Source organism: Schistocerca cancellata, chromosome 5 (assembly GCF_023864275.1).
Source record: "Schistocerca cancellata isolate TAMUIC-IGC-003103 chromosome 5, iqSchCanc2.1, whole genome shotgun sequence".
Lineage (NCBI taxonomy): Eukaryota > Metazoa > Arthropoda > Insecta > Orthoptera > Acrididae > Schistocerca > Schistocerca cancellata.
Window position 1 is genome coordinate 40,394,951 of NC_064630.1, and position 22,084 is coordinate 40,417,034.

The following is a 22,084-nucleotide window of genomic DNA, read 5'->3' on the forward strand; positions in this document are numbered from 1 at the left end:
TGAACCGTATGTGCAGTTGACGGACTTTGAGCGAGGGCGTATAGTGGGCATGCGGGAGGCCGGGTGGACGTACCGCCGAATTTCTCAACACGTGGGGCGTGAGGTCTCCACAGTACATCGATGTTGTCGCCAGTGGTCGGCGGAAGGTGCACGTGCCCGTCGACCTGGGACCGGACCGCAGCGACGCACGGATGCACGCCAAGACCGTAGGATCCTACGCAGTGCCGTAGGGGACCGCACCGCCACTTCCCAGCAAATTAGGGACACTGTTGCTCCTGGGGTATCGGCGAGGACCATTCGCAACCGTCTCCATGAAGCTGGGCTACGGTCCCGCACACCGTTAGGCCGTCTTCCGCTCACGCCCCAACATCGTGCAGCCCGCCTCCAGTGGTGTCGCGACAGGCGTGAATGGAGGGACGAATGGAGACGTGTGGTCTTCAGCGATGAGAGTCGCTTCTGCCTTGGTGCCAATGATGGTCGTATGCGTGTTTGGCGCCGTGCAGGTGAGCGCCACAATCAGGACTGCATACGACCGAGGCACACAGGGCCAACACCCGGCATCATGGTGTGGGGAGCGATCTCCTACACTGGCCGTACACCACTGGTGATCGTCGAGGGGACACTGAATAGTGCACGGTACATCCAAGCTGTTGCTTCATAGCCTGGGTTGTGAGTAACTGAATCTCCTTTCCCTTCTTCCCTTTCTTTCCCCTCTCTCCTCCCTGATGAAGGAACATCTGTTCCGAAAGCTAGGAATGTAATTTTTGGTTCTGTTTTATGTGTATCTATCGGCTGTACTGAGCTGAGGTAAGTACTGGCTAGCCCCTCTATCTCTTTGTTGGTATACCATATGATTCTGATAAGTATAGGTTTGGGGAAATTGAAAGTGATTTATTACATGAGGATACAGGTTCTGAGAAAAGTGATCAATTTTGCAGTCCTTATATAAAAGTTCAAATTGGGTCACGGATTGGTAAATGTTTAATTGATGCAGGAAGTGAGATCTCTGGAATATCTGAAAGGTTAAGCAAGAAATTAAAAGTGGGGAAAGATTATGCTGAAATGCCAGTTGTTGGGGTAAAGATAAAAGGTGCTACTGGGAAGAGCAGTAAATTGGTAAAAAGCCAGGCTTTAGTTAACATTTTTAATTGAAGGCAAGTTGTTCACACATGGATGTTTTGTAATTCAGGAATTTAATGAGGATTTTCTTTTGGGTATGAATTGGATAGTAAAAGTAAATACAGCATTTGATTGGGGTGGAAGAAAACTTTTGATAGAAACTAGTGAAAGGGAATACATTCAGACAAAATTTGTGAACACACTTGGGGATCAGAGTAATGGAAATTTTGACAGTATCAATTTACTAAAAGAAAATAGATTGGAGAACACTGAAATTCATAGATTTGATACTGATGAAGTTGAATTTGGGAATTTAGGAAACTTGAAAATTTCAGAAACACAAAATTTATATGGGGAGCGAAAACAACAGTTAGAAAATCTGCTGTGGGAATACAGTGATGTTTTCAGTGACATACCTGGTAGAGTAAAGGGTTATCAGTGTGAGCTTTAGGTAAAACCTCATGAACCATTTTTCATAAAACCATACAGTATTGCAATATCAAAAAGACCCGCTGTTGAGAAAGAGCTGAAAAAGATGGAAGGATGTAATATAATAGAAAGGAGTATCAGTGCATATAATAATCCTTTAGTAGTTGTTTCAAAAAAAGATGGTGGAGTAAGATAGGTTTTGGACTCTAGACACTTAAACAAAATTTTGTTCAGACAGACAGACCATCCCGAAAATACTGACGAGTTACTCTATAAATTTACAGGTATAAAATATGTGCCAAGTTTGGATCTAACTTCAGGTTTTCATCAGGTACCACTTTGGTTAATTCTAGAAAATATACTGCTTCCTTATACAATGGTAAGAGTTACCAATATTGTGTTGTGCCATTTGGGTTAAATTCTTCTGTTTCTGAATTTATAAGAACTTTAGATCATGTACTGGGGCAAGAACTTGCATCTAAACTGATAATTTATGTAGATGACATTTTGGTTACAGGGCACAATTGGGAGGAACATTTTTCGATTTTGAAGTCAGTTTGTGAAAAACTTAGAAAAGGGGGGATGACATTGAAATTAGAGAAATGTAAGTTTGCAGTTTCTGAATTAAAATTTTTGCGTCATGTTGTCACAGACAAGGGAATTTTGGCAGATCCAGAAAAAATTAAAGCAATTTCAAAAATTCCTATTCCTAAGACTAAAAAACAATTAAAGTCGTTCTTTGGATTATGCGGTTATTACCAAAAACATATAAGTGATCAGAGTCTGAATGCACCATGTTTAAGTCAGTTACTTAAGAAAAAAACTGTTTGGGTTTGGGATAAAAGTTGTCAGGAAGAGTTTGATAAAATTAAGCAAGAGTTGAGGAAGCAACACTTATTACACAGACCTGATTTTAATTTACCATTTTGGTTGAACACTGATAGCAGTAATTATGGGCTTGGAGCAGAGTTATTTCAAGAAAGAGTAGAGAATGGCGTTAAGATACATTGTACCATAGCATTTGCAAGCAGAATGCTGTTCAAGCATGAAAAAAATTATACAGTCACAGAGAAGGAACTTTTGGCAATTCACTGGGCTTTTAAAAAATTTAGAATTTACCTAATTGAACATAAAACCATAGTATTTTCAGATCACAAAGCTTTGAGTTACTTACAAGAGTGCAAATTATACCACAGTAGATTGACCAGATGGGCAATATTTCTGCAATAGTTTTGACTTTGAAATCAAGCACATAAAAGGTTCTGATACTGTAGTAGCTGATTCACTTTCAAGGTTACCAACTGGGGGAGAAAAGGAGATTTTTGAATAAGAGGAGGAAAAGCAATTTAAAATTAGATACTTGAAAGGGGTATAAAATGAGAAAACAATTAGATATGTGTGGATGGATATGTGTGTGTGTGTGTGTGCGCGCGAGTGTATATCTGTCCTTTTTTCCCCCTAAGGTAAGTCTTTCCGCTCCCGGGATTGGAATGACTCCTTACCCTCTCCCTTAAAACCCAAATCCTTTCGTCTTTCCCTCTCCTTCCCTCTTTCCTGACGAGGCAACCGTTGGTTGCGAAAGCTAGAATTTTGTGTGTATGTTTGTGTTTGTTTGTGTGTCTATCGGCCTGCCAGCGCTTTTGTTTGGTAAGTCTCATCATCTTTCTTTTTAGATATAGAAAACAATTAGAGCTATGTGTAACAAAATAAGGAAAAAATCAAAATTTAGATCAAAGTTGGAAATTAATCAAAGAATGTTTAGGCAAGAAGGGGTATGAGAAACTTGATAAATTTTAAAAATTACATAAGGGGATTTTATTTCGGAGAACAGATGTAAATTCTGATAATTGGAAACTGTGTTGGCCAGAGGCAGATGCTGAAAAGCTGATCATTTACATACATGAAAGTTTTGGTCATTGTGGGATACAGAAGTGCATTCAAAAGATACAAGAAAACGTTTATTTTTACAATATTGGAAAGAAGGTAAGAAAAGAATTGGCAACCTGTGACAAACGTCAGAGAGTTAAAGTGAGCAATCAAAGACGAGGTGGGGAGATGCAAAACATTATTCCGAAAAAACCTTTAGATCTTGTCACTGTGGACTTATATGGAATGTTACCAAAGAGTAAAGGTGGTCACTGTTACATATTTGTTATGGTAGATGTATTTTCAAAATTAATTAAACTATCTATATCCAGTGAAAAAAGTTACTAGCCATGAAATTATAATAAAAATTGAAAGAGATTATTTCGCACAGGTGGGTAAACCAAAAGCTATATTATCAGATAATGGTTCACAGTTCACCTCCAAAATTTGGAAAAAGTTTATTGAAAGATCAAAATTGAAGCATATACTTATATCTGTTTATTGTCCATCCACCAATCCTGCAGAAAGATATATGAGGGAAATTGGGAGACTTTGCAGAACTTATTGTAGCCATAAACATCCAACCTGGTTTGAGCACATTCAAAATTTTGAATATATAATGAATAGCCTACAACATAGTTCCACAGGATTTTCACCGTATGAGATTGTGTTTAATATTAGACCTGCAAATCTTATATCAGAACTTACTGAGTTTCCTAAATGTACACCTTTAACTATGCAAGAGAGAGAAGATATTGTCAGGGAAACTATGAGGAAACAAGGGGAAAAGAGGAATAAAAGACATAACAATAGGGTAAGATTAACCACTTTCAAAATTGGGCATCTTTTTCTGGTAAATCTCATGAAAAATCAAAAATGTTAACTTCAGAAATTAAAAAATTCTTTGATATCTATATTGGGCCTTTTGAAGTCATAGAAAATCCACACCCAAATGCTTATCATTTGGTATACCCTAAGTCAAAGAAATTATTTGGTCTCAGGAATGTTGTCTCTTTGAAACTATATAAACAGAAATCATAATTTCAAAATTTAAATAACCTAGTTTCATCTAAAACAAAAGTCCTCCACTGGAAAATGCTTGTTAGAATAAAACTACCTGTACAACCAAGTATGTATATTTGCAGGTATAAATTAATAATTTGAAGTCACATGTTAATTGAAACTGATGAGAAAAAAAAAGTCCCCATAGTGAGCATTTATGAATTTTTCTAATTTTTGGAAGTTAAGTCCTCCCTGTGGGTGAAGGCATGCATGTGAGGCCATGCATGCAAAGATATAAGTTTCAAAACCAATTTTAGATAAAGCCTCATGATATATGAGCAATTTATTATACTTTATACTGATGTTGTGGGGAGCGAAAGTACTCTTCACAAGAATGTGACTTGTAGTAATATTGTAGTAGAGAGGCAAGTGTACATAAATAATTGTATCTTTAGCTGTACTAACAACAACAAATAAATAAATAAATAAAATAAATATAAAAAAAGAAAGAAAGAAAGAAATTCATATATACAAAAAAAATAACATTCAAAAAAGAAAATCATAAGTAAAAAAAATTACAAAAAAACATGAGTAAAAAATATATAAAATACAAAAAGAAAATCAGAAGTAAAAATATTTATAAAAAAGGCAAATATATACAAAAAACACTACACTATATATGTCCAGTATCATTTTTTATTGTACAATATGTAAGCAAAATGAAATTAACATTAATATGGGGAACAAAAAATTTAATTATGAGAACCAGTTGGCACAAAGTGTGACCAAAGAAGTGGTTGTAGATATCTTAATCTAGCAAATGAGTTTTACCTTCCTATTATTTTCAATCAGTATGCTGTATTTTAGAATATTTCTCATGTATGTTTTATGCCATGTATATTTGTCATGTTAAATAATTTCTTTACTTGAATTTTTCGTGTATGAGATTGATGGGGAAGTATCACAGCAACAACAGCCAGTAACAAGTCCACAGATTCAAAGAGTCCAAATTTGGAAGAGGTTATCCAACTTCATCATTTACGTACTAATTTTGTAATACAGATCCATTACTGAGTGTGGTCGGGATTTTGTTGTATATGTTCATAACAACAAAAGCCCTGGGGAGCAGTTGTAATGGATCTGGAAGATGTGTTATTTTCTACCAGATTTGTCAATACCCAACCTAATGAAGGAAGTTGTAAATGTTTTCTTATATTTTTGTCAGAATATTTTTTTTGTGAATTGTAATTTGCCATATTTTATGCTAATTTACTTATATTTTTGAGAGTGATAGCATATTGATTAATATTAGTAGACGTGACGAAGAATATCAAAGGGACTGATTACAAGTGGAAGCTTGTGTGTTGTGTGAAATGCCTTTGATACTGGAGTCGTCTTTGACAGTAGTCAGTCGGCACTGCATTGTGGAATCATACTTTCACTAGACGACTGAAGCCAACACAAAAAGACAAATATCATTTTGCAAACATTCCACGGAAAAGGTACTGTCACGAAATATGCTAAATACAGTATATAAAAAATAGTGAGCATATTTCAATTTGTACTCTTAAACAATTTTGAGGTCTTTTACTTTCTATAATCACACATACCCACAGAATAAAACATTAAAAAATATGAAAGAAATTCCAGGTAACTGTAATGACTTGGCATAACACAACAAAATACAAACTTCTCTTAATTTATTTTGGTGTGATTTGTCACAATGAATATTGATAACAGGTAACTAATAAATGCAATTTATCATGGAAAAAAATTGAAATTTTGCACCTGTGCTTCTTAGATGCACCTTTAACCAATACTGTTTGTTATATGTTTATCCACTTTATTCCTGTTGTTACGGTTTCCAGGCTACACTTCTCAATCCTGATATTGTTTCCACCGTAAAGATAAAATTTGAGAAGAGTATAGAGAAAGTAATTCAACTGCACAAGACAGCTCTCACAAAGTAAACAAAACAACATACCTATGCTGCTGTTGCTGCTGCTGCTGCTGTTGCACATGCAAAGAATGTTGTCGTCGCTGTATCTCCTGTATACGCTGTTGAGTATGCCACAGTCGCTCATGGACAGGATAGATACGAGGTTGTGGAGGGGGAGGAGGAGGAGGTGGAGCCAGATATGGAAAGGCACCTGTAGTAGGGCGCCCTGAGTTAACACCGCCATACTGGAATTGTGCCATTCGTTGTAGTGGTGCATCACCTAGAATTTTACAAAAATGTCTTAAGAAATGGCAACAGTTCAAACTGTTTCATTCATACTTAAATGTGTATAATGTTTATAATTCATGGAAACAATGACAAAGCAGAATACACATCATATTTTCTCACACTTTACAAATCAGATTCATCACTAAAAAAGACAATGGACTACTGTGTGTCAAGGCTGGAAAAAAAATATCTGTTATTGATGAAACAAAGACAGTCTATGAAATAAAAGACTACTGAACATTACAGAATTACATTACATCACAAATATTTTAAAACTGGATACCAAACCACAAAGAAAAGTTCAAGGACCACTGAACAAGGAACAAATAAGGGCTATCAATTAGAAAATTACTCAGAAGTAGGAGTGGTAAGAACATAAACATATTTGTAACACCCCAATTAAGAAAAAAAGAAAATAAAATTGACGTTCCTTAAAGGATAGTCCTATAAAAAAAAGTGTGTGATGGAAAAGAGGTATACATTTTATGAGGGAGAGGGAATACACAACAGAGCAAGACTTAGATTTCCAGAGTCCCAGAAGGTTCACAACTTAACGATGTTATTACATAAATTGGCAAATCAAGAGGTAAAAATATTTTATAAAATACATTAAAAAAATTGGCAAATCAAGAGGTAAAAATATTTTATAAAATACATTAAATATTATCATCATAAAATGGACATAAAATCAAAAACTGAAAAGAAAGAAAGGAAGCTGATTTAAAAAACAAACAATGTAAGGCCTTATACTTGCACTTCGTGAACAATTTCTATCAGAGTTAAAAGCACAACAATAAATCGATCAGTTCATGATTAGGAACTTCCTGGCAGATGTAAAGCATGCCAGATTATGACTCAAATCTGGAACCTTTGCCTTTCGTGGGCAATTGTTCTACCAAGTGATCTATCCAAACATGACTCATGACTGCCCACAGAGCTTTACTTCCACTTCTCTTAACTTCCAAACTTTACAGATTCTCCTTCATACCTTACAGGACTAGCACTCATGGAAAGGATACTGTGGAGAAATGGCTAAGCTACAGCCTAGCAGATCATTTCCAGAATGAATTTTCACTTTTCAGTAGTGTGTGTGCCAATTTGAAACTGCCTGGCAGATTAACATTGTCCACAGGAGACATTCTTTGATAGTCAGCTCAATCAGTATGTGACAAAGCAAGCTGGAATATTTTTAGTTCCCCTCTTGTTTTGCCATCTACCTCCTTAAAATTCATTTTCCATTTTTAACTAATTACGATTAACATACATGAGTATAATCTGCATTTTCATGAAAGAGAAAGGTGGGCCCGCAGTTTTAAAGGATATAACACTAGATCAAATTTGTGCTTAATTTTATGTATGTAATTGATTTTCTAACTTATTTTGACTATTACTAGTTAATACTTTTGCTATAGGGTGAAATCAGTAATTGTTTCGTAACTTAAATTCTATTGTTGACTTATAAACAAATATAAATTCTATAATAATTATAAACATTTGAAAGACAAAACACTAGCATTCTTTACGTATTTATATGGCTCTATTCGAAAACATGTTAGTAAAGCCATCCCTTAACTAATTCCAAAATAATTACAAGTTTTGTCAAATGTATTGTTTGCATAACTATATATGTTAATTTCATCATTTAAACAAATAATTCAGCCTAATTCTTGTAGTAGAAGAAATTGTTAAAAAGAACCAATTTTTCGATGTATTCAGTTAATTTAATGAGTTAAGTTTTAATTGTAATTTCTGTAAATTAAACATTGAACAATGTGTAGTTCCAGCACCTATTACCTATTATTGTTAGGCTATATAAGGGCCCATTTTTGGTCCCGACACAGTCAGTCCACAGCTGACAAGGGAACCTCCCCATCGCACCCCCTCAGATTTAGTTATAAGTTGGCCCAGTGGATAGGCCTTGAAAAACTGAACACAGATCAACTGAGAAAACAGGAAGAAGTTGTGTGGAACTATGAAAAAAATAAGCAAAATATACAAACTGAGCAGTCCATGCGCAAGATATGCAACATCTAGGATAAGGTGAGCTCAGGAGCGCCGTGGTCGCGTGGTTAGCGTGAGGAGCTGCGGAACGAGAGGTCCTTGGTTCAAGTCTTCCCTCGAGTGAAAAATTTACTTACTTTATTTTCACAAATTTATGATCTGTCCATTCGTTCATTGACGTCTCTGTTCACTGTAATAAGTTTAGTGTCTGTGTTTTGCGACCGCACCGCAAAACCGTGCGATTAGTAGACGAAAGGACGTGCCTCTCCAATGGGAACCGAAAACATTTGATCGCAAGGTCATAGGTCAACCGATTCCTCCACAGGAAAACACATCTGATATATTCTATACGACACTGGTGATGGCATGTGCGTCAGATGACAGGAATATGTTGTTGACCCACCTAACTTGTACACTTGGCGAATGGGTAACAAAATTATTCTACCTTGCCCGATTTAGGTTTTCTTGTGGATGTATAATCACTCCCAAAAAAGTGATGAAATCATAAGAGTTTGTCACATAAACTGCAACAAATGAATGCAACAGTTCCACAGTCACACAGTTTTCCCTGTGTCAAAACATGTGTTTTTAACGTTTTCATACAACGTCCCCATACTACGGCGCAGTTACGTCGCATCGGACGGACAGATGATAATTGTCTGAAAATAAAAAAATTAAACTTTTAATTGGAGGGGAGATTTGAACCAAGGACCTCTCACTCAGCAGCTCCTCACGTTAGCCACGGGACCACAACACTCCTGGGTTCATAATGTCCTTGATGTTGCTGATCTTGCGCATGGACTACTCAGTTTGTATATTTTGCTTATTTTTTTCAGTTCCATGCAACTTCTTACTGTTTTCTCGATTGATCTGTGTTCAGTTTTTCAAGGCCTATCTACTGTGCCAACTTATAACTAAATCTGAGGGGGGGTGCGATGGGGAGGTTCCCTTGTGAGTTTCAGATGAGGAACCTGTATTGTTTAGATCAACAACAATGCATCCGTGAAACACATGTAACACAATTAGGCCGTGAGTTAAAACAATGACTGTGTCTGTTCCATATGTATCTTGTTATTCTTCAAGAACTTATTACCAGGGGGTGGGGGTGGGGGGTGGGACTGAACAGTGAAAGTAAAGAACTGTGAAACGCAAATGTGGAAAAAGTACATGAAAATCTAGATTCAAAACTGGCCAATATAGAGAAAAAGGTGGAAGAGAAAGTGGCAGTGGGTCTGGTAATCATTTTGGTAAGCAGGATGATAGTTTTTCCAGGGAAAAGATTAATGAGGATTTGTTATTCGAAGAAGATCACATGGTAAGTAAAAAGGAAGTGTGGCACCCTGTAATAACTGCAAATGTACAAGGTATACAAGTTAAGTGTTTACTAGACAGTGGTAGTGATTTGAATGGAAATCCACAAGCATTTTTTGAATCTATTAAGAACACAAAGAGTATAGCAGTGTTGCATGTTTTTGGAACAAGAATTATTGGTGCTACTGGTAAGCTATCAAAGAGTGTAAAACAAAAGGTACTATTAACTGTGGAATTGGCAGGACAGCTGTTGGAGTACAATTTCTTGGTGATCCAAAATCTCAGCTTGATGTTATATTTGAGACTAATTTCCTGTGCAAATAGCAAGTAGGGGGTTCAACGTTCTGTGTTGGATCCATTACGTGTTGATAATGCTTACCCCAGCTGTCTGTCCCGTTTTTCATGTTTCACGGGGCAGTCAAACTCCTGTCCCGTTCTATCTGTAGTTTACCAGTGAATCAGAAACATTCTCTCCTTGACTGTCATGTGATTTTGTGCAGTAGGATGCTTTAGTATAGAAATATTTTAGAAAAGTTTTATCCAGTGTTATGTTGTGTTATTGCTAAGTAATGCAATCATAAGAGGATGGAAGAAAGTAAATTGGTACAATGATTAAAGAATTTCCGTCTAAAAAAAAAATAAAATAAAATAAAAAAGTTAGGTAAACAGAAAACAAAAGGTGTCAGCATATGTGGAGGAAAAGGTGTTGATTATCTGAAAACTATAATTAACATCTGAATAATCAGCTCATTGGTGCAGCAGCAGAGGCAATATGCAGTAAAAACCATTTTAAATATGAGATCTTAACATTAATTGTGGTATAATAGCAGTGTTTGTGTTTAGTGCAATCAGTATATGGAGATAACTATCTACTTGTGTTGTGGTACAGCCTTTTCTAACATTAAGGAATTACAACTTTACACGTAGTTGCCTGGAGTAATGTATGTGGAAAGAATAAGCAAGGTTTGTATGCATATCACCCTTCAGGCTAGAATATTAAGCAATTTGATGGAATACAGTGAAATAATAGTTTTTCTAAGCAATAACTTTGTCTGATCGGTCATGAGAGTTAAGTTTGCCTTAGCATAAGGATCTGTTATGGTGGAGTGTTATTCAGTAGAGTCAATTTGCAGTAGATAAGCAGAGCAAGTGTTTATTTATTAGATAACGAAACAATAATGAAATAATAAAATAACAAATAATGTTGGTGTCTTAATCGTTAGGGAGCCTGTCCCTGCAGTAGGGATATTTTTTGAGAATGCACTCCACTAGCTAATGAGGTAAGAAAGGTAAGTAAAATAATGGAGCTGACAGACATGATTAATGAAAAAGACAACTGTATACAGGCAAATGTGGCGTAGCTGTACTGATGATATAATTCTGAAGTATGCAACACTGGGTACTGTTTATATTGTGCAATTCATGATAGTGCAGCTGGAATGAGAGATTACCAGAAATAGCAAAATTTTAGTTACGTACAAGTCACGCTGCATTATTGGATCTATAGGCTATCTGAAAACTTCTATTTGTTTTCTGACAAAATATGGGCTTAACGTGGTAATACTGGGATGAATGAAATAATTTTGCTGATTAACTGATAACTATGGTACTAGACTGATGTGAACATTCTGACAGGTCAACTATTTGGTAGCATTTTGTGAGGATTTAATTTTCTGATTCAATGAGAGTAATGCTCAGAGTTGAGTAGGCAAGTAGGGCTATGATTCGGTACAATTTCCATCCCCTTAATTTTTTGAGTTGAATAGTAATTAAGTTATGTGAGGGTGACTCCATTCTTTTTTCATAATGTAATGATTAGTAAATCTATGCTACAGCACATCTTGTGTTTTTGCTATTTTGTAAATGGAAAAGAGATTAAAATCTTTCAAGTTCAACCAGTTTCGGACAGTTATGACTTAGAGAGTAATTTATTGTGTGTAATGTGCACTCGATTTTAAATTTTTTCTACTCCAAACCTTTCATACTATAGTCAATTTTATGGCTAATTATTGTGCGATTATGAGAACTGTGTAATGTATTTATTTATGATGTAATGACTATCATTTTCCATTAGTGTTAAACATTTTTTTCTTGGACTTAAGTTAGAAGTTACAGTAAGTGTACTAAAGTAGGGTATTTTGTCTAATTTTTTCATGTACTGTGATGGAGGAGAACCAACACCAAGGGAACTGATAGCAATACATTTCCTTACTATCACTTGGACCTGTTGAAGGCATGAACAACTTGGTGAGAAAATGTGTAAAAGCTCATTGGAAAAGTGAAAGTGCTTATGAAAATTACTAAACATTAAGCAAGTGAAATTTTCTGTCTAAAACTGAACTGCAATGCGCGGTGTGGTTTAACTTTTTTGCCACCCATGAGGATCAATTTTTTGTTAAGCAAGACAGGACTTGTACAAATGATATGTAGCTTTAAATGTAATCTTCATTTATCCAAAAAAGGACATCACTTATGATGAAGACGCATAATTTTTGATAAAAGTATTACTTGTGGATCTTTTGTGACACTGTACAATGCAAAGTATATAAATATTTTGTATGGGGATTTTCAAACAGCCAGTTCATATAAGCATAAATTTAAAAAAAAAACATATGTACTGTAGTTTTGATAAGATTTCATAAGTAATATTTTTTTGTGTGTAGATTTTTAACCCACTGTCTGGGGTCACTTGTGGTCATTGAATTTCCCAGTTAGCTATTTGCAATATCTACCTGGTCAATCCAGTGATGGGGTGATGTGATGAAGCAAACTGGGATATTTTTAGTTCCCCTCTTGTTTTGCCATCTACCTCCTTAAAATTCATTTTTCATTTTTAACTAATTACAATTAACATATGTGAGTATAATCTGCATTTTCATGAAAGAGAGAGGTGGGCCCGAGTTTTGAAGAATATAACACTAGATCGAATTTGTTCTTAGTTTTTGTATGTAATTGATTTTCTAATTTATTTTGACTATTACTAGTTAATAATTTTGTTATAGGGTGAAATCAGTAATTGCTTCGTAACTTAAATTCTGTTGTTGACTTATAAACAAATATAAACTCTATAATAATTATAAACATTTGGAAGACAAAACAAGTATTTATATGGCTCTATTCGAAAACATGTTAGCAAAGCCATCCCTCAACTAATTCCAAGTAATTAAAAGTTTTGTCAAAAGTATTGTTTCCATAACTATATATGTTAATTTCATTATTTAAACAAATAATTCGGCCTAATTCTCGTAGTAGAAGAAACTGTTAAAAAGAACCAATTTTTCGATGTATTCAGTTAATTCAATGAGTTAAGTTTTAATTGTAATTTCTGTAAATTAAACATTGAACAATGTGTAGTTCCAGCACCTATTACCTATTATTGTTAGGATATATAAGGGCCCATTTTTGGTCCCGACACAGTCAGTCCACAGCCGAGTTTCAGATGAGGAATCTGTATTGTTTGGATCAACAACAATGCATCCGTGAAACACGTGTAACACAATTAGGCTGTGAGTTAAAACAATGACTGTGTCTGTTCCATATGTATCTTGTTATTCTTCAAGAACTGTGTGGTTAGGTTTCTACTGCTCATAGATGTTCAATAGTAAACTATTGTAGCAGTTTGGGGATGTTCATCTGCAAACTCTTAATGAGGCTTATCAAAAGTTAAACAATAGTGCACTGGCTATATTAAACGTGTATATGTGGGGTTGTGAACAGTGAAAATAAGCAACTGTGAAACGCAAGTGTGCACCTGTTGGCTACATCGTTTAAAGTAGCCCTGCATTTTTCAGCCAGTATAGCAACGCAATACGTCGACACCGAGGACAACAAATGAAGAAATGAAGCAAACAAACGTCATAAGTAGAGCACTTGCCTGCAAAAAGCAACGGTTCTAGGCATGAGGTCCAGTCCAGCACACAGTTTTAATCTGCCAGAAAGTTCCAAGCTAGTGCGTAATCCATAGTAAAGTGAAAATTCAGTCTGGGGTGCATTATTATATACACTACTGGCCATTAAAATTGCTGCACCACGAAGATGACGTGCTACAGACGTGAAATTTAACTGGCAGGAAGAAGATGCTGTGACATGCAAATGATTAGCTTTTCAGAGCATTCGCACATGGTTGACGCCGGTGGCGACACTTACAACATGCTTACATGAGGAACATTTCCAACCGATTTCTCAAACACAAACAGCAGTTGACCAGCGTTGCCTTGTGAAATGTTGTTGTGATGCCTTGTGTAAGGAGGAGAAATACGTACCATCACGTTTCTGACTTTAATAAAGGTCGGATTGTAGCCTATCACGATTGCGGTTTATTGTATCGCAACATTGCTGCTCGCGTTTGTTGAGATCCAATGACTTTTAGCAGAATATGGAATCGGTGGGTTCAGGAGGGTAATACGGAATAGTGTGCTGGATCCCAACAGCCTCGTATCACTAGCAGTCGAGATGATAGGCATCTTATCTGAATGGCTGTAACAGATCATGCAGCCATGTCTCGATCCCTGAGTCAACAGATGAGCACATTTGCAAGACAACAACCATCTGCACGAACAGCTCGACGACGTTTGCAGCATCATGGACTATCAGCTCGGAGACCATGGCTGCGGTTACCCTTGACGCTGCATCACAGACAGGAGCTCCAGCAATGGTGTATTCAATGATGGACCTGGGTGCACAAATGGCAAAAGGTCATTTTTTTGGATGAATCCAGGTTCTGTTTACAGCATCATAATGGTCGCATCCATTTTCGGCGACGTCGCGGTGAACTGACATTGGAAGCGTGTATTCGTCATTGCCATACTGGCGTATCACCCGGCGTGATGGTATAGGGTGCCATTGGTTACATGTCTTGGTCATCTCTTGTTCGTATTGACGGCACTTTGAACAGTGGACGTTGCATTTCAGATGTGTTATGACCCGTGGCTCTACCCTTCATTCGATCCCTGCGAAACCCTACATTTCAGCAGGATAATGCATGACTGCATGTTGCAGGTCCTGTACGGGGCTTTCTGGATACAGAAAATGTTCGACTGCTGCCCTGGCCAGCACATTCTCCAGATCTCTCACCAATTGAAAACGGCTGGTCAATGGTGGCCGAGCAACTGGCTCGTCACAATACGCCAGTAACTACTCTTGATGAACTGTGGTACTGTGTTGAAGATGCATGGGAAGCTGTACCTGTACACGCCATCCAAGCTTTGTTTGACTCAATGCCCAGGCGTATCGAGGACATTATTACGGCCAGAGGTGGTTGTTCTGGGTACTGACTTCTCAGGTTCTATGCACCCAAATTGTGTGAAAATGTAATCACATGTCAGTTCTAGTACAATATATTTGTCCAATCAATACCTGTTTATCATCTGCATTTTTTCTTGGTGTAGCAATTTTAATGGCCAGTAGTGTAAAAACAACAATGAATACATAGCAAAACGTCATCTCTGTGTGTGACAAACATCAAATAAATTCAACTAAATTCAGGACGTCATTTCATACTGCCAGGAGCCAACAACATTAATTAAATGACAGAGGAAAGAAGTCCCCCCCCCCCCTTACTCTCCCTCATCCAAAAGACAATGATCTTGTGTCAAAGCCCCCAAAAAGAGATTTAAAACATGTTAATAAAATACTGGAAAGTCCTGGATGGGACACACACAACGTAAGAAGTAAAGATAAGCACTAATCATATAATCAAGGCATACAGCAATACACAGTCACATATGAAGGGTTTAAACTCATAGTTAAGCTATCATACAATGTCTTTCACCAGAGTTAACAAACCTACATATAAAAACACACACACACACACACACACACACACACACACACACACACAAAGGATATTAACGGTTCTAAGTGCTGGTAACGTGTGTGTGCATGCATTATGATCTATGCAAGTGACATTGTCTGAAAGCTTAGCTATGAGTTCAGTCTCATTTATGTACCTGCCTATCACTCAGTGGCCCTGCCAATAATGCAATCATTGGATGGAAAATCTACAGTCAACAATAACTTAATTTCTTATATAAAAATACAGGCTTAACAGATGAATGTGGTGTGTGTGTGTGTGTGTGTGTGTGTGTGTGTGTGTGTGTGTGTGTGCGCGCGCGCTTGCACACACGCGTGTGCGTAGTCACGTCTCCAGGAAAAACTATTTCATTTCAATCAGGGTTACTAACACTCACCTACATAAAACCGGCCACCACTGTATCCATGAGAATTATGATTGTGACCATGTGTGTGGCTGTGACTGTGAACATGGCCATGAGCGTGTGGTGTAACAGCAGGACAGGGGTGCATCCAAGGTGCCGAGTAACATCGATGTGAGTCAGTGGCAATTGGACCAGGTCCAGGGCCAACTGAGCTCCCCAGATGTCCAGTAACAGGTCCCATAGATGTAGGACCAACTGTAGATGCTAAGTCACCCCTACTTCGACATCTTGCTCGACAGCCGACCGAGAATGATGTTGGCGCAGGGGCAGGTGCTGGCACTGCTGGATAATTCAATCGTGCAGGATGCCTAGATATAATGCCTGGTCGTGTCCCTCCTGGTGGTATTGATGTTAATGGCACTGGGGCAACCATAGGCATCTCCTCGTCAGATTCCTGAGTCAAATCAACAACAGGCACTGCACCACTATCGGTATTCATTTGACTATTTCCAACCGTGCTTTGTTGCTGCTGTCGCTGCTGCTGAGACTGCTGCTGGTGCTGCATCTGCAAGGAAATTGAAAACTGCAAACATAACACACTTGACGCTAGCAATGTGCTGGCTGAACACACAATGTTAATTTAATTAGCAAATAAGGACAAGTAGCAAACTGAATTCCATTTTTCATACGGTATCCAACAATATTCCCCACACAAATAATATATACACATATATATACAAATAATATAAACCACACACACTGAAGTGCCAAAGAAATAGGCATGTGTATTCAGATACAGAGATATGTGAACAGGCATAATACGGCATTGTGGTCGGCAACATCTATATAAAATAACAAGTTTCTGGCGCAGATGTTAGATTGGTTACTGCTGCTACAATGGCAAGTTATCAGGGGTTAAGTGAGTTTGAACACGGTGTTATAGTCGGCACACGAGTGATGGGACACAACATCTCCAAGGTAGCAATGAAGTGGGGATTTTCCTGTATGACCATTTCATGAGTGTACCTTGAACAACAGGAATCCAGTAGAACATCAAATCTCTGGCATCGCTGCACCCAGAGAAAGATCCTGCAAGAACGGGACCAACAATGACTGAAGAGAATCGTTCAATGTGGCGAGTGCAACCCCTCTGCAAACTGCTGCATATTTCAATGCTGGGCCATCAACGAGTGTCAGATTACGAACCATTCAAAGAAAAATCATTGATCTGGGCTTTCGGGGCCGAACGCCCACTCATGTGCCCTCGATGACTGCATGACACAAAGCTTTACGCCTCGTCTGGGCCTCTCTACACTGACATTGGACTGTTAATGACAGGAAACATGCTGCCTGTCAGACAAGTCTCACTTCAAATTGCATAGAGTGGATGGACATGTACAGGTATAGAGACAACCTCATGATTCCATGGACCCTGCATGTCAGCAGAGGACTGTTAAGCTGGTGGAGGCTATGTAATGGTGCAGGGCGTGTGCAGTTGTTGGAGTGATATGGGACCCCTGATACATCTAGATACGACTCTGACAGCATACTGTCTGATCACTTGCATCCATTCCAGTCCATTGTGCATTCCAGCGGACTGGGGAAATTCCAGCAGGACAATGCAACGCCCCACAGGTCCAGAATTGCTAGGTCCAGAATTGCTACAGAGTTGCTCCAGGAACACTCTTCCGAGTTTAAACACTTCCGCTGGCCACCAAACTCCCCAGACATGAACTTTATTGAGCATACCTGGGATGCCTTGCAACATCATGTTCAGAGGATATCTCCACTACTCTTACTCTTACAGATTTATGAACAGCCCTGCAGCATTCGTGGTGTCAATACCCTCCAGCACTACTTCAGACATTTGTCAAGTCAATGCCACATCGTGTTGCAGCACTTCTGCGTGCTCGCAAGGGACCAAAAACGCCAGAAAAGGTGAAAGAGAAAAGGCAAGGGAAACAAATCCACAAGGAATACAGGAAACCAGGTGGATAGCCAGGACAACATAAGTAAGAACACGAAGAGAGGGAAAGAAAGGGGCAGTGGGGAAGGAGCGTGGATGGGGAGGTGCACAGGGAAGTAAAGGCAGCCTGGGAAGGAAGACTAGACTGCACTAGCTCAGAGCTCTGTATGTGCCATACACGAACTCACTAAAGAACTGTGAGCCCCGTGTGGGCCAGCTGTGAAGCAGTCATTAAAGTGAAGCACATCATGTTGTGCAGCATGTTCTGCAACAGCTGTCTCTTGGCCAAAGATTGTGGTTGGTCATTGATGAGGGCAGTCCTGAGCATGACAACTAACAATCTATCTTTTCCAATTTGTTGTTCTTTAAGATGATGTTAAGTCGTGTAGCTACCTCAACATGAATAAAAATTTATTTATAATTATAATATATTCTGAAATTGTGTTTTTTATGTATATTTGTGTTTCCAGAAAACTGTACTTGATAAAGTTCTTTGATCCTTGAATGATATCAATTTGCAACTACCATATTAGCATTAAAATAATTGCTAGTATCTCAAAGTGACTGCACAAACCTGTTTGTACACTTTTATTTTGTGAAAAATATTTAATTGCTACTTCAGTGCTCAGAAATTAAGAAGCTTTTTTTTTATTGCTCATAATGAAGAAATAGTGTTTTGTTATTTTAAAGTAATTTGTATGCATGTTTAAAAAATTAGTGTATTTTTGTAACTGTTGGTGACTGAATAGTGTATCCAAATGGGCAAAAAAGAGCTCTCTGACCGAAATCAGTCACACATTAATGAATGAATTGAACAGCAGTTTACAGCTTTACTTGTCATTTCTACAAGTTACAATTAGACTGCAGAGCCACCCTGTTGAGAGATTATATTAAGTATGAATAGGCAACTGAATCCTACCAACAATCCAAAGCACTAGATATAAATAAATGCCTATGAATTAAAAAGCTCCGTCTCAGTAGTTTTCACTGTGATCTTTACTTCGGCAAGTTGTGAATTTTTGAAATTATGAAGAAACTAGCCTATTTCGTCCACAGACACACATTTCAATTTATATGTCAGCCATACATTTTTTTACATAATTGAATAGAAAAAAATCTGCTCACCAAAAGGGTGGCACAAGAAAACGTAGGAAGATGGCTGAAGGAAAAGGACCGGCAAGTTTTAGGAAATGGAGGAAGTTCAGAAAAGTCACCCAGAGCCCCATATCAGCAGAGACTTACCAGATGTGACGGACAGGAAAGGCTGATTATTGGGGCCTGAACTGGAAAAGATTTTGAAACTGAGAACTTAAAGATGTAAGATAGGATAACACACAAGACAGAGATTTCAGACAAACCTTCGTGCAAAAACTAATAAGAATTGAAAGTTAAGTGCACTATATGTGGCAGAGGCGGAGGGTGGGGAAAATAGGTTAGAAAATAAAAGGTACAGAAACTAAAAGGGAGTGAAGAAAGAAATAGTTATTGAGAAGAAATGCTGAGACTGAAGAAATTAATGTAAATGAAGAGCAGGTGGGTGGCAAGAACTAAGAGCATGTTGTAGCACCAGTTTCCAACTGTGGAGTTCTGAGAAACTGGTGTCAGGAAGAAAAATTCAGATTGCACATGTGGTGAAATAGGTACCAAGGTCATGTTGTAGAGTGTGATCTGCAACAGGATACTGTGTTTTATCAGTCTATGTTCATTCATCTTAAATTGATAACTTGGTTGGTAGCATATGTTTAGCAAGTTACAGGACTGATGCAGGTGATGGTAGGAGGGGATGTAAGGCAAGCCTTGTTGTTGTTGTTGTTGTTGTGGTGGTGGTCTCCAGTCCTGAGATTGGTTTGATGCAGCTCTCCATGCTACCCTATCCTGTGCAAGTTTCTTCATCTCCCAGTACTTATGGCAACCTACATCCTTCTGAATCTGCTTAGTGTATTCATCTCTTGGTTACCCTCTACGATTTTTACCCTCCACGCTGCCCTCCAATGCTAAATTTGTGATCCCTTGGTGCCTCAGAACATGTCCTACCAACCGATCCTTTCTTCTAGTCAAGTTGTGCCACAAATTTCTCTTCTGCCCAATTCTATTCAATACCTCCTCATTAGTTATGTGATCTACCCACCTAATCTTCAGCATTCTTCTGTAGCACCACATTTCGAAAGCTTCTATTCTCTTCTTGTCCAAACTATTTATCGTCCATGTTTCACTTCCATACATGGCTACACTCCATACAAATACTTTCAGAAACGACTTCCTGACATTTAAATCTATACTTGATGTTAACAAATTTCTCTTCTTCAGAAACACTTTCCTTGCCATTGCCAGTCTACATTTTATATCCTCTCTACTTCGACCATCATCAGTTATTTTGGTCCTCAAATAGCAAAACTCCTTTACTACTTTAAGTGTCTCATTTCTAATCTAATTCCCTCAGTATCACCCGACTTAATTCGACTACATTCCATTATCCTCGTTTTGCTTTTGTTGATGTTCATCTTATATCCTCCTTTCAAGACACTGTCCATTCCGTTCAATTGCTCTTCCAAGTCCTTTGCTGTCTCTGACAGAATTACAAGCCTTACAGCAAGGATATTGTGGAAATTGGGGGGAGGGGGGCAAATGCTATTCTAGGTGTGGTAGACAAAATGTCAGACAGAACAGAATGGACCTCATTTCAGGACAGATTTTAGGTAGTCACAGCCTTGTTGAAGTAGCTGATTAATACAATAAAAACCAGGATAAGACTAAGTGATAAGAGATTAAGAGATGTACTCCTAAGCTGCCACCCCAGCCCCCCCCCCCCCCCCCCGCCCTTTTTTTAGGAACGGGCTGTACCAGAATTGGACGTGACACACCAGCAAATACATGTTTTGGAATTCAGCTGGTGGGGTAATTATGTCCACTGAAGCCATAGGTGAGAATGGTGGTGTACTCCTGTACAGAGTCTGCAACTCAACAAATATGTTTGTATCGAATGACAAGGTGTTTTGAGAGAGAACATATGAAACAGGAAGGACAGCAACTGTCAAATGGACTATTGTTTGTTAGGTTTAACATGAACACCAATGTGTAGCTGAACCTCAGTGAGGATGAGGTCAACATCAAGAAAAGTGGAATACATTCTCAACAAGATCATGTGAAATTTAACTGGGAGAATGTATTTAGAGATTTCAAAAATTTGTTGGTCATTTGAGTAATTAATGTTTTCCATTCATTCATATCTCATTTTTTTTTTTGTCCATTCTACTTTAGAAAGAAATTGGAAACTGGTGTGGTTTAAAGTCACTTATCAAAATGTAAATGAAAACATAATATTACAAAGAATGTGGCAGGTTACAGTTTCACATTTGACTATTCAGTCTTTTATTAATTTGGGAAGTTCAGCTGCAAAATGAAGTCTATACGAAATAGTATGTCATCTGCCTAAACAAAGTTATAAGAATGAAATTTTCACTCTGCAGCAGAGTGTGTGCTGATATGAAACTTCCTGACAGATTAAAACTATGTGCCAGACCAAGACTTGAACTCGGGACCTTGCCTTTCGTGAGCAAGTGCTGCAGCAACCGAGCTACCCAAGAACGACTCAGGACCCGTCCTCCCAGCAGGACAGCTACTGTGAAATTTGGAAGGTAGGAAATGAGGTACTGGTGGAATTAAAGCTGTGAGGACGGGTAATGAGTCGTGCTTGGGTAGGCAAAGGCCCTAAGTTTAAGTCTCAGTTCGACACACTGTTTCAATCTGCCAGGAAGTTCAGAAAGTTATGACTTCACATGGGGCAACAAAATGCAGTATTCTGCACACAAACGGGAATACCTGATTGAGTGACTCAGAATTTTATGCAAGGAAATAAAAGCAACTATGGATCATAAAGAAGTCAAACAATGGAAAACACAGGATGTAATGAAGACACCATTACAAAAAGGATACATTGCTACTCACTAAGTAGAGGAGATGCTGAGCCACAGATAGGCACAACAAAAAGACTGTCAGACAAATAAGCTT

The 22,084-nt window shown here is 38.0% G+C and overlaps 1 protein-coding gene across 2 annotated transcripts in view; it reads right to left on the bottom strand.

The window, feature by feature from the left end:
• Positions 1–22,084, bottom strand: part of LOC126187885 (E3 ubiquitin-protein ligase Arkadia-like) — a 343,683-nt gene that overhangs the window by 146,961 nt on the left and 174,638 nt on the right. For both annotated transcript variants that reach the window (XM_049929229.1, XM_049929228.1), the window contains 2 exons: positions 16,144–16,675; positions 6,401–6,635 (listed from right to left, as the gene is read on the bottom strand). In XM_049929229.1, the coding sequence (XP_049785186.1) occupies positions 6,401–6,635; positions 16,144–16,675 (767 nt within the window). The remainder of the gene's footprint in view (positions 1–6,400; positions 6,636–16,143; positions 16,676–22,084) is intronic.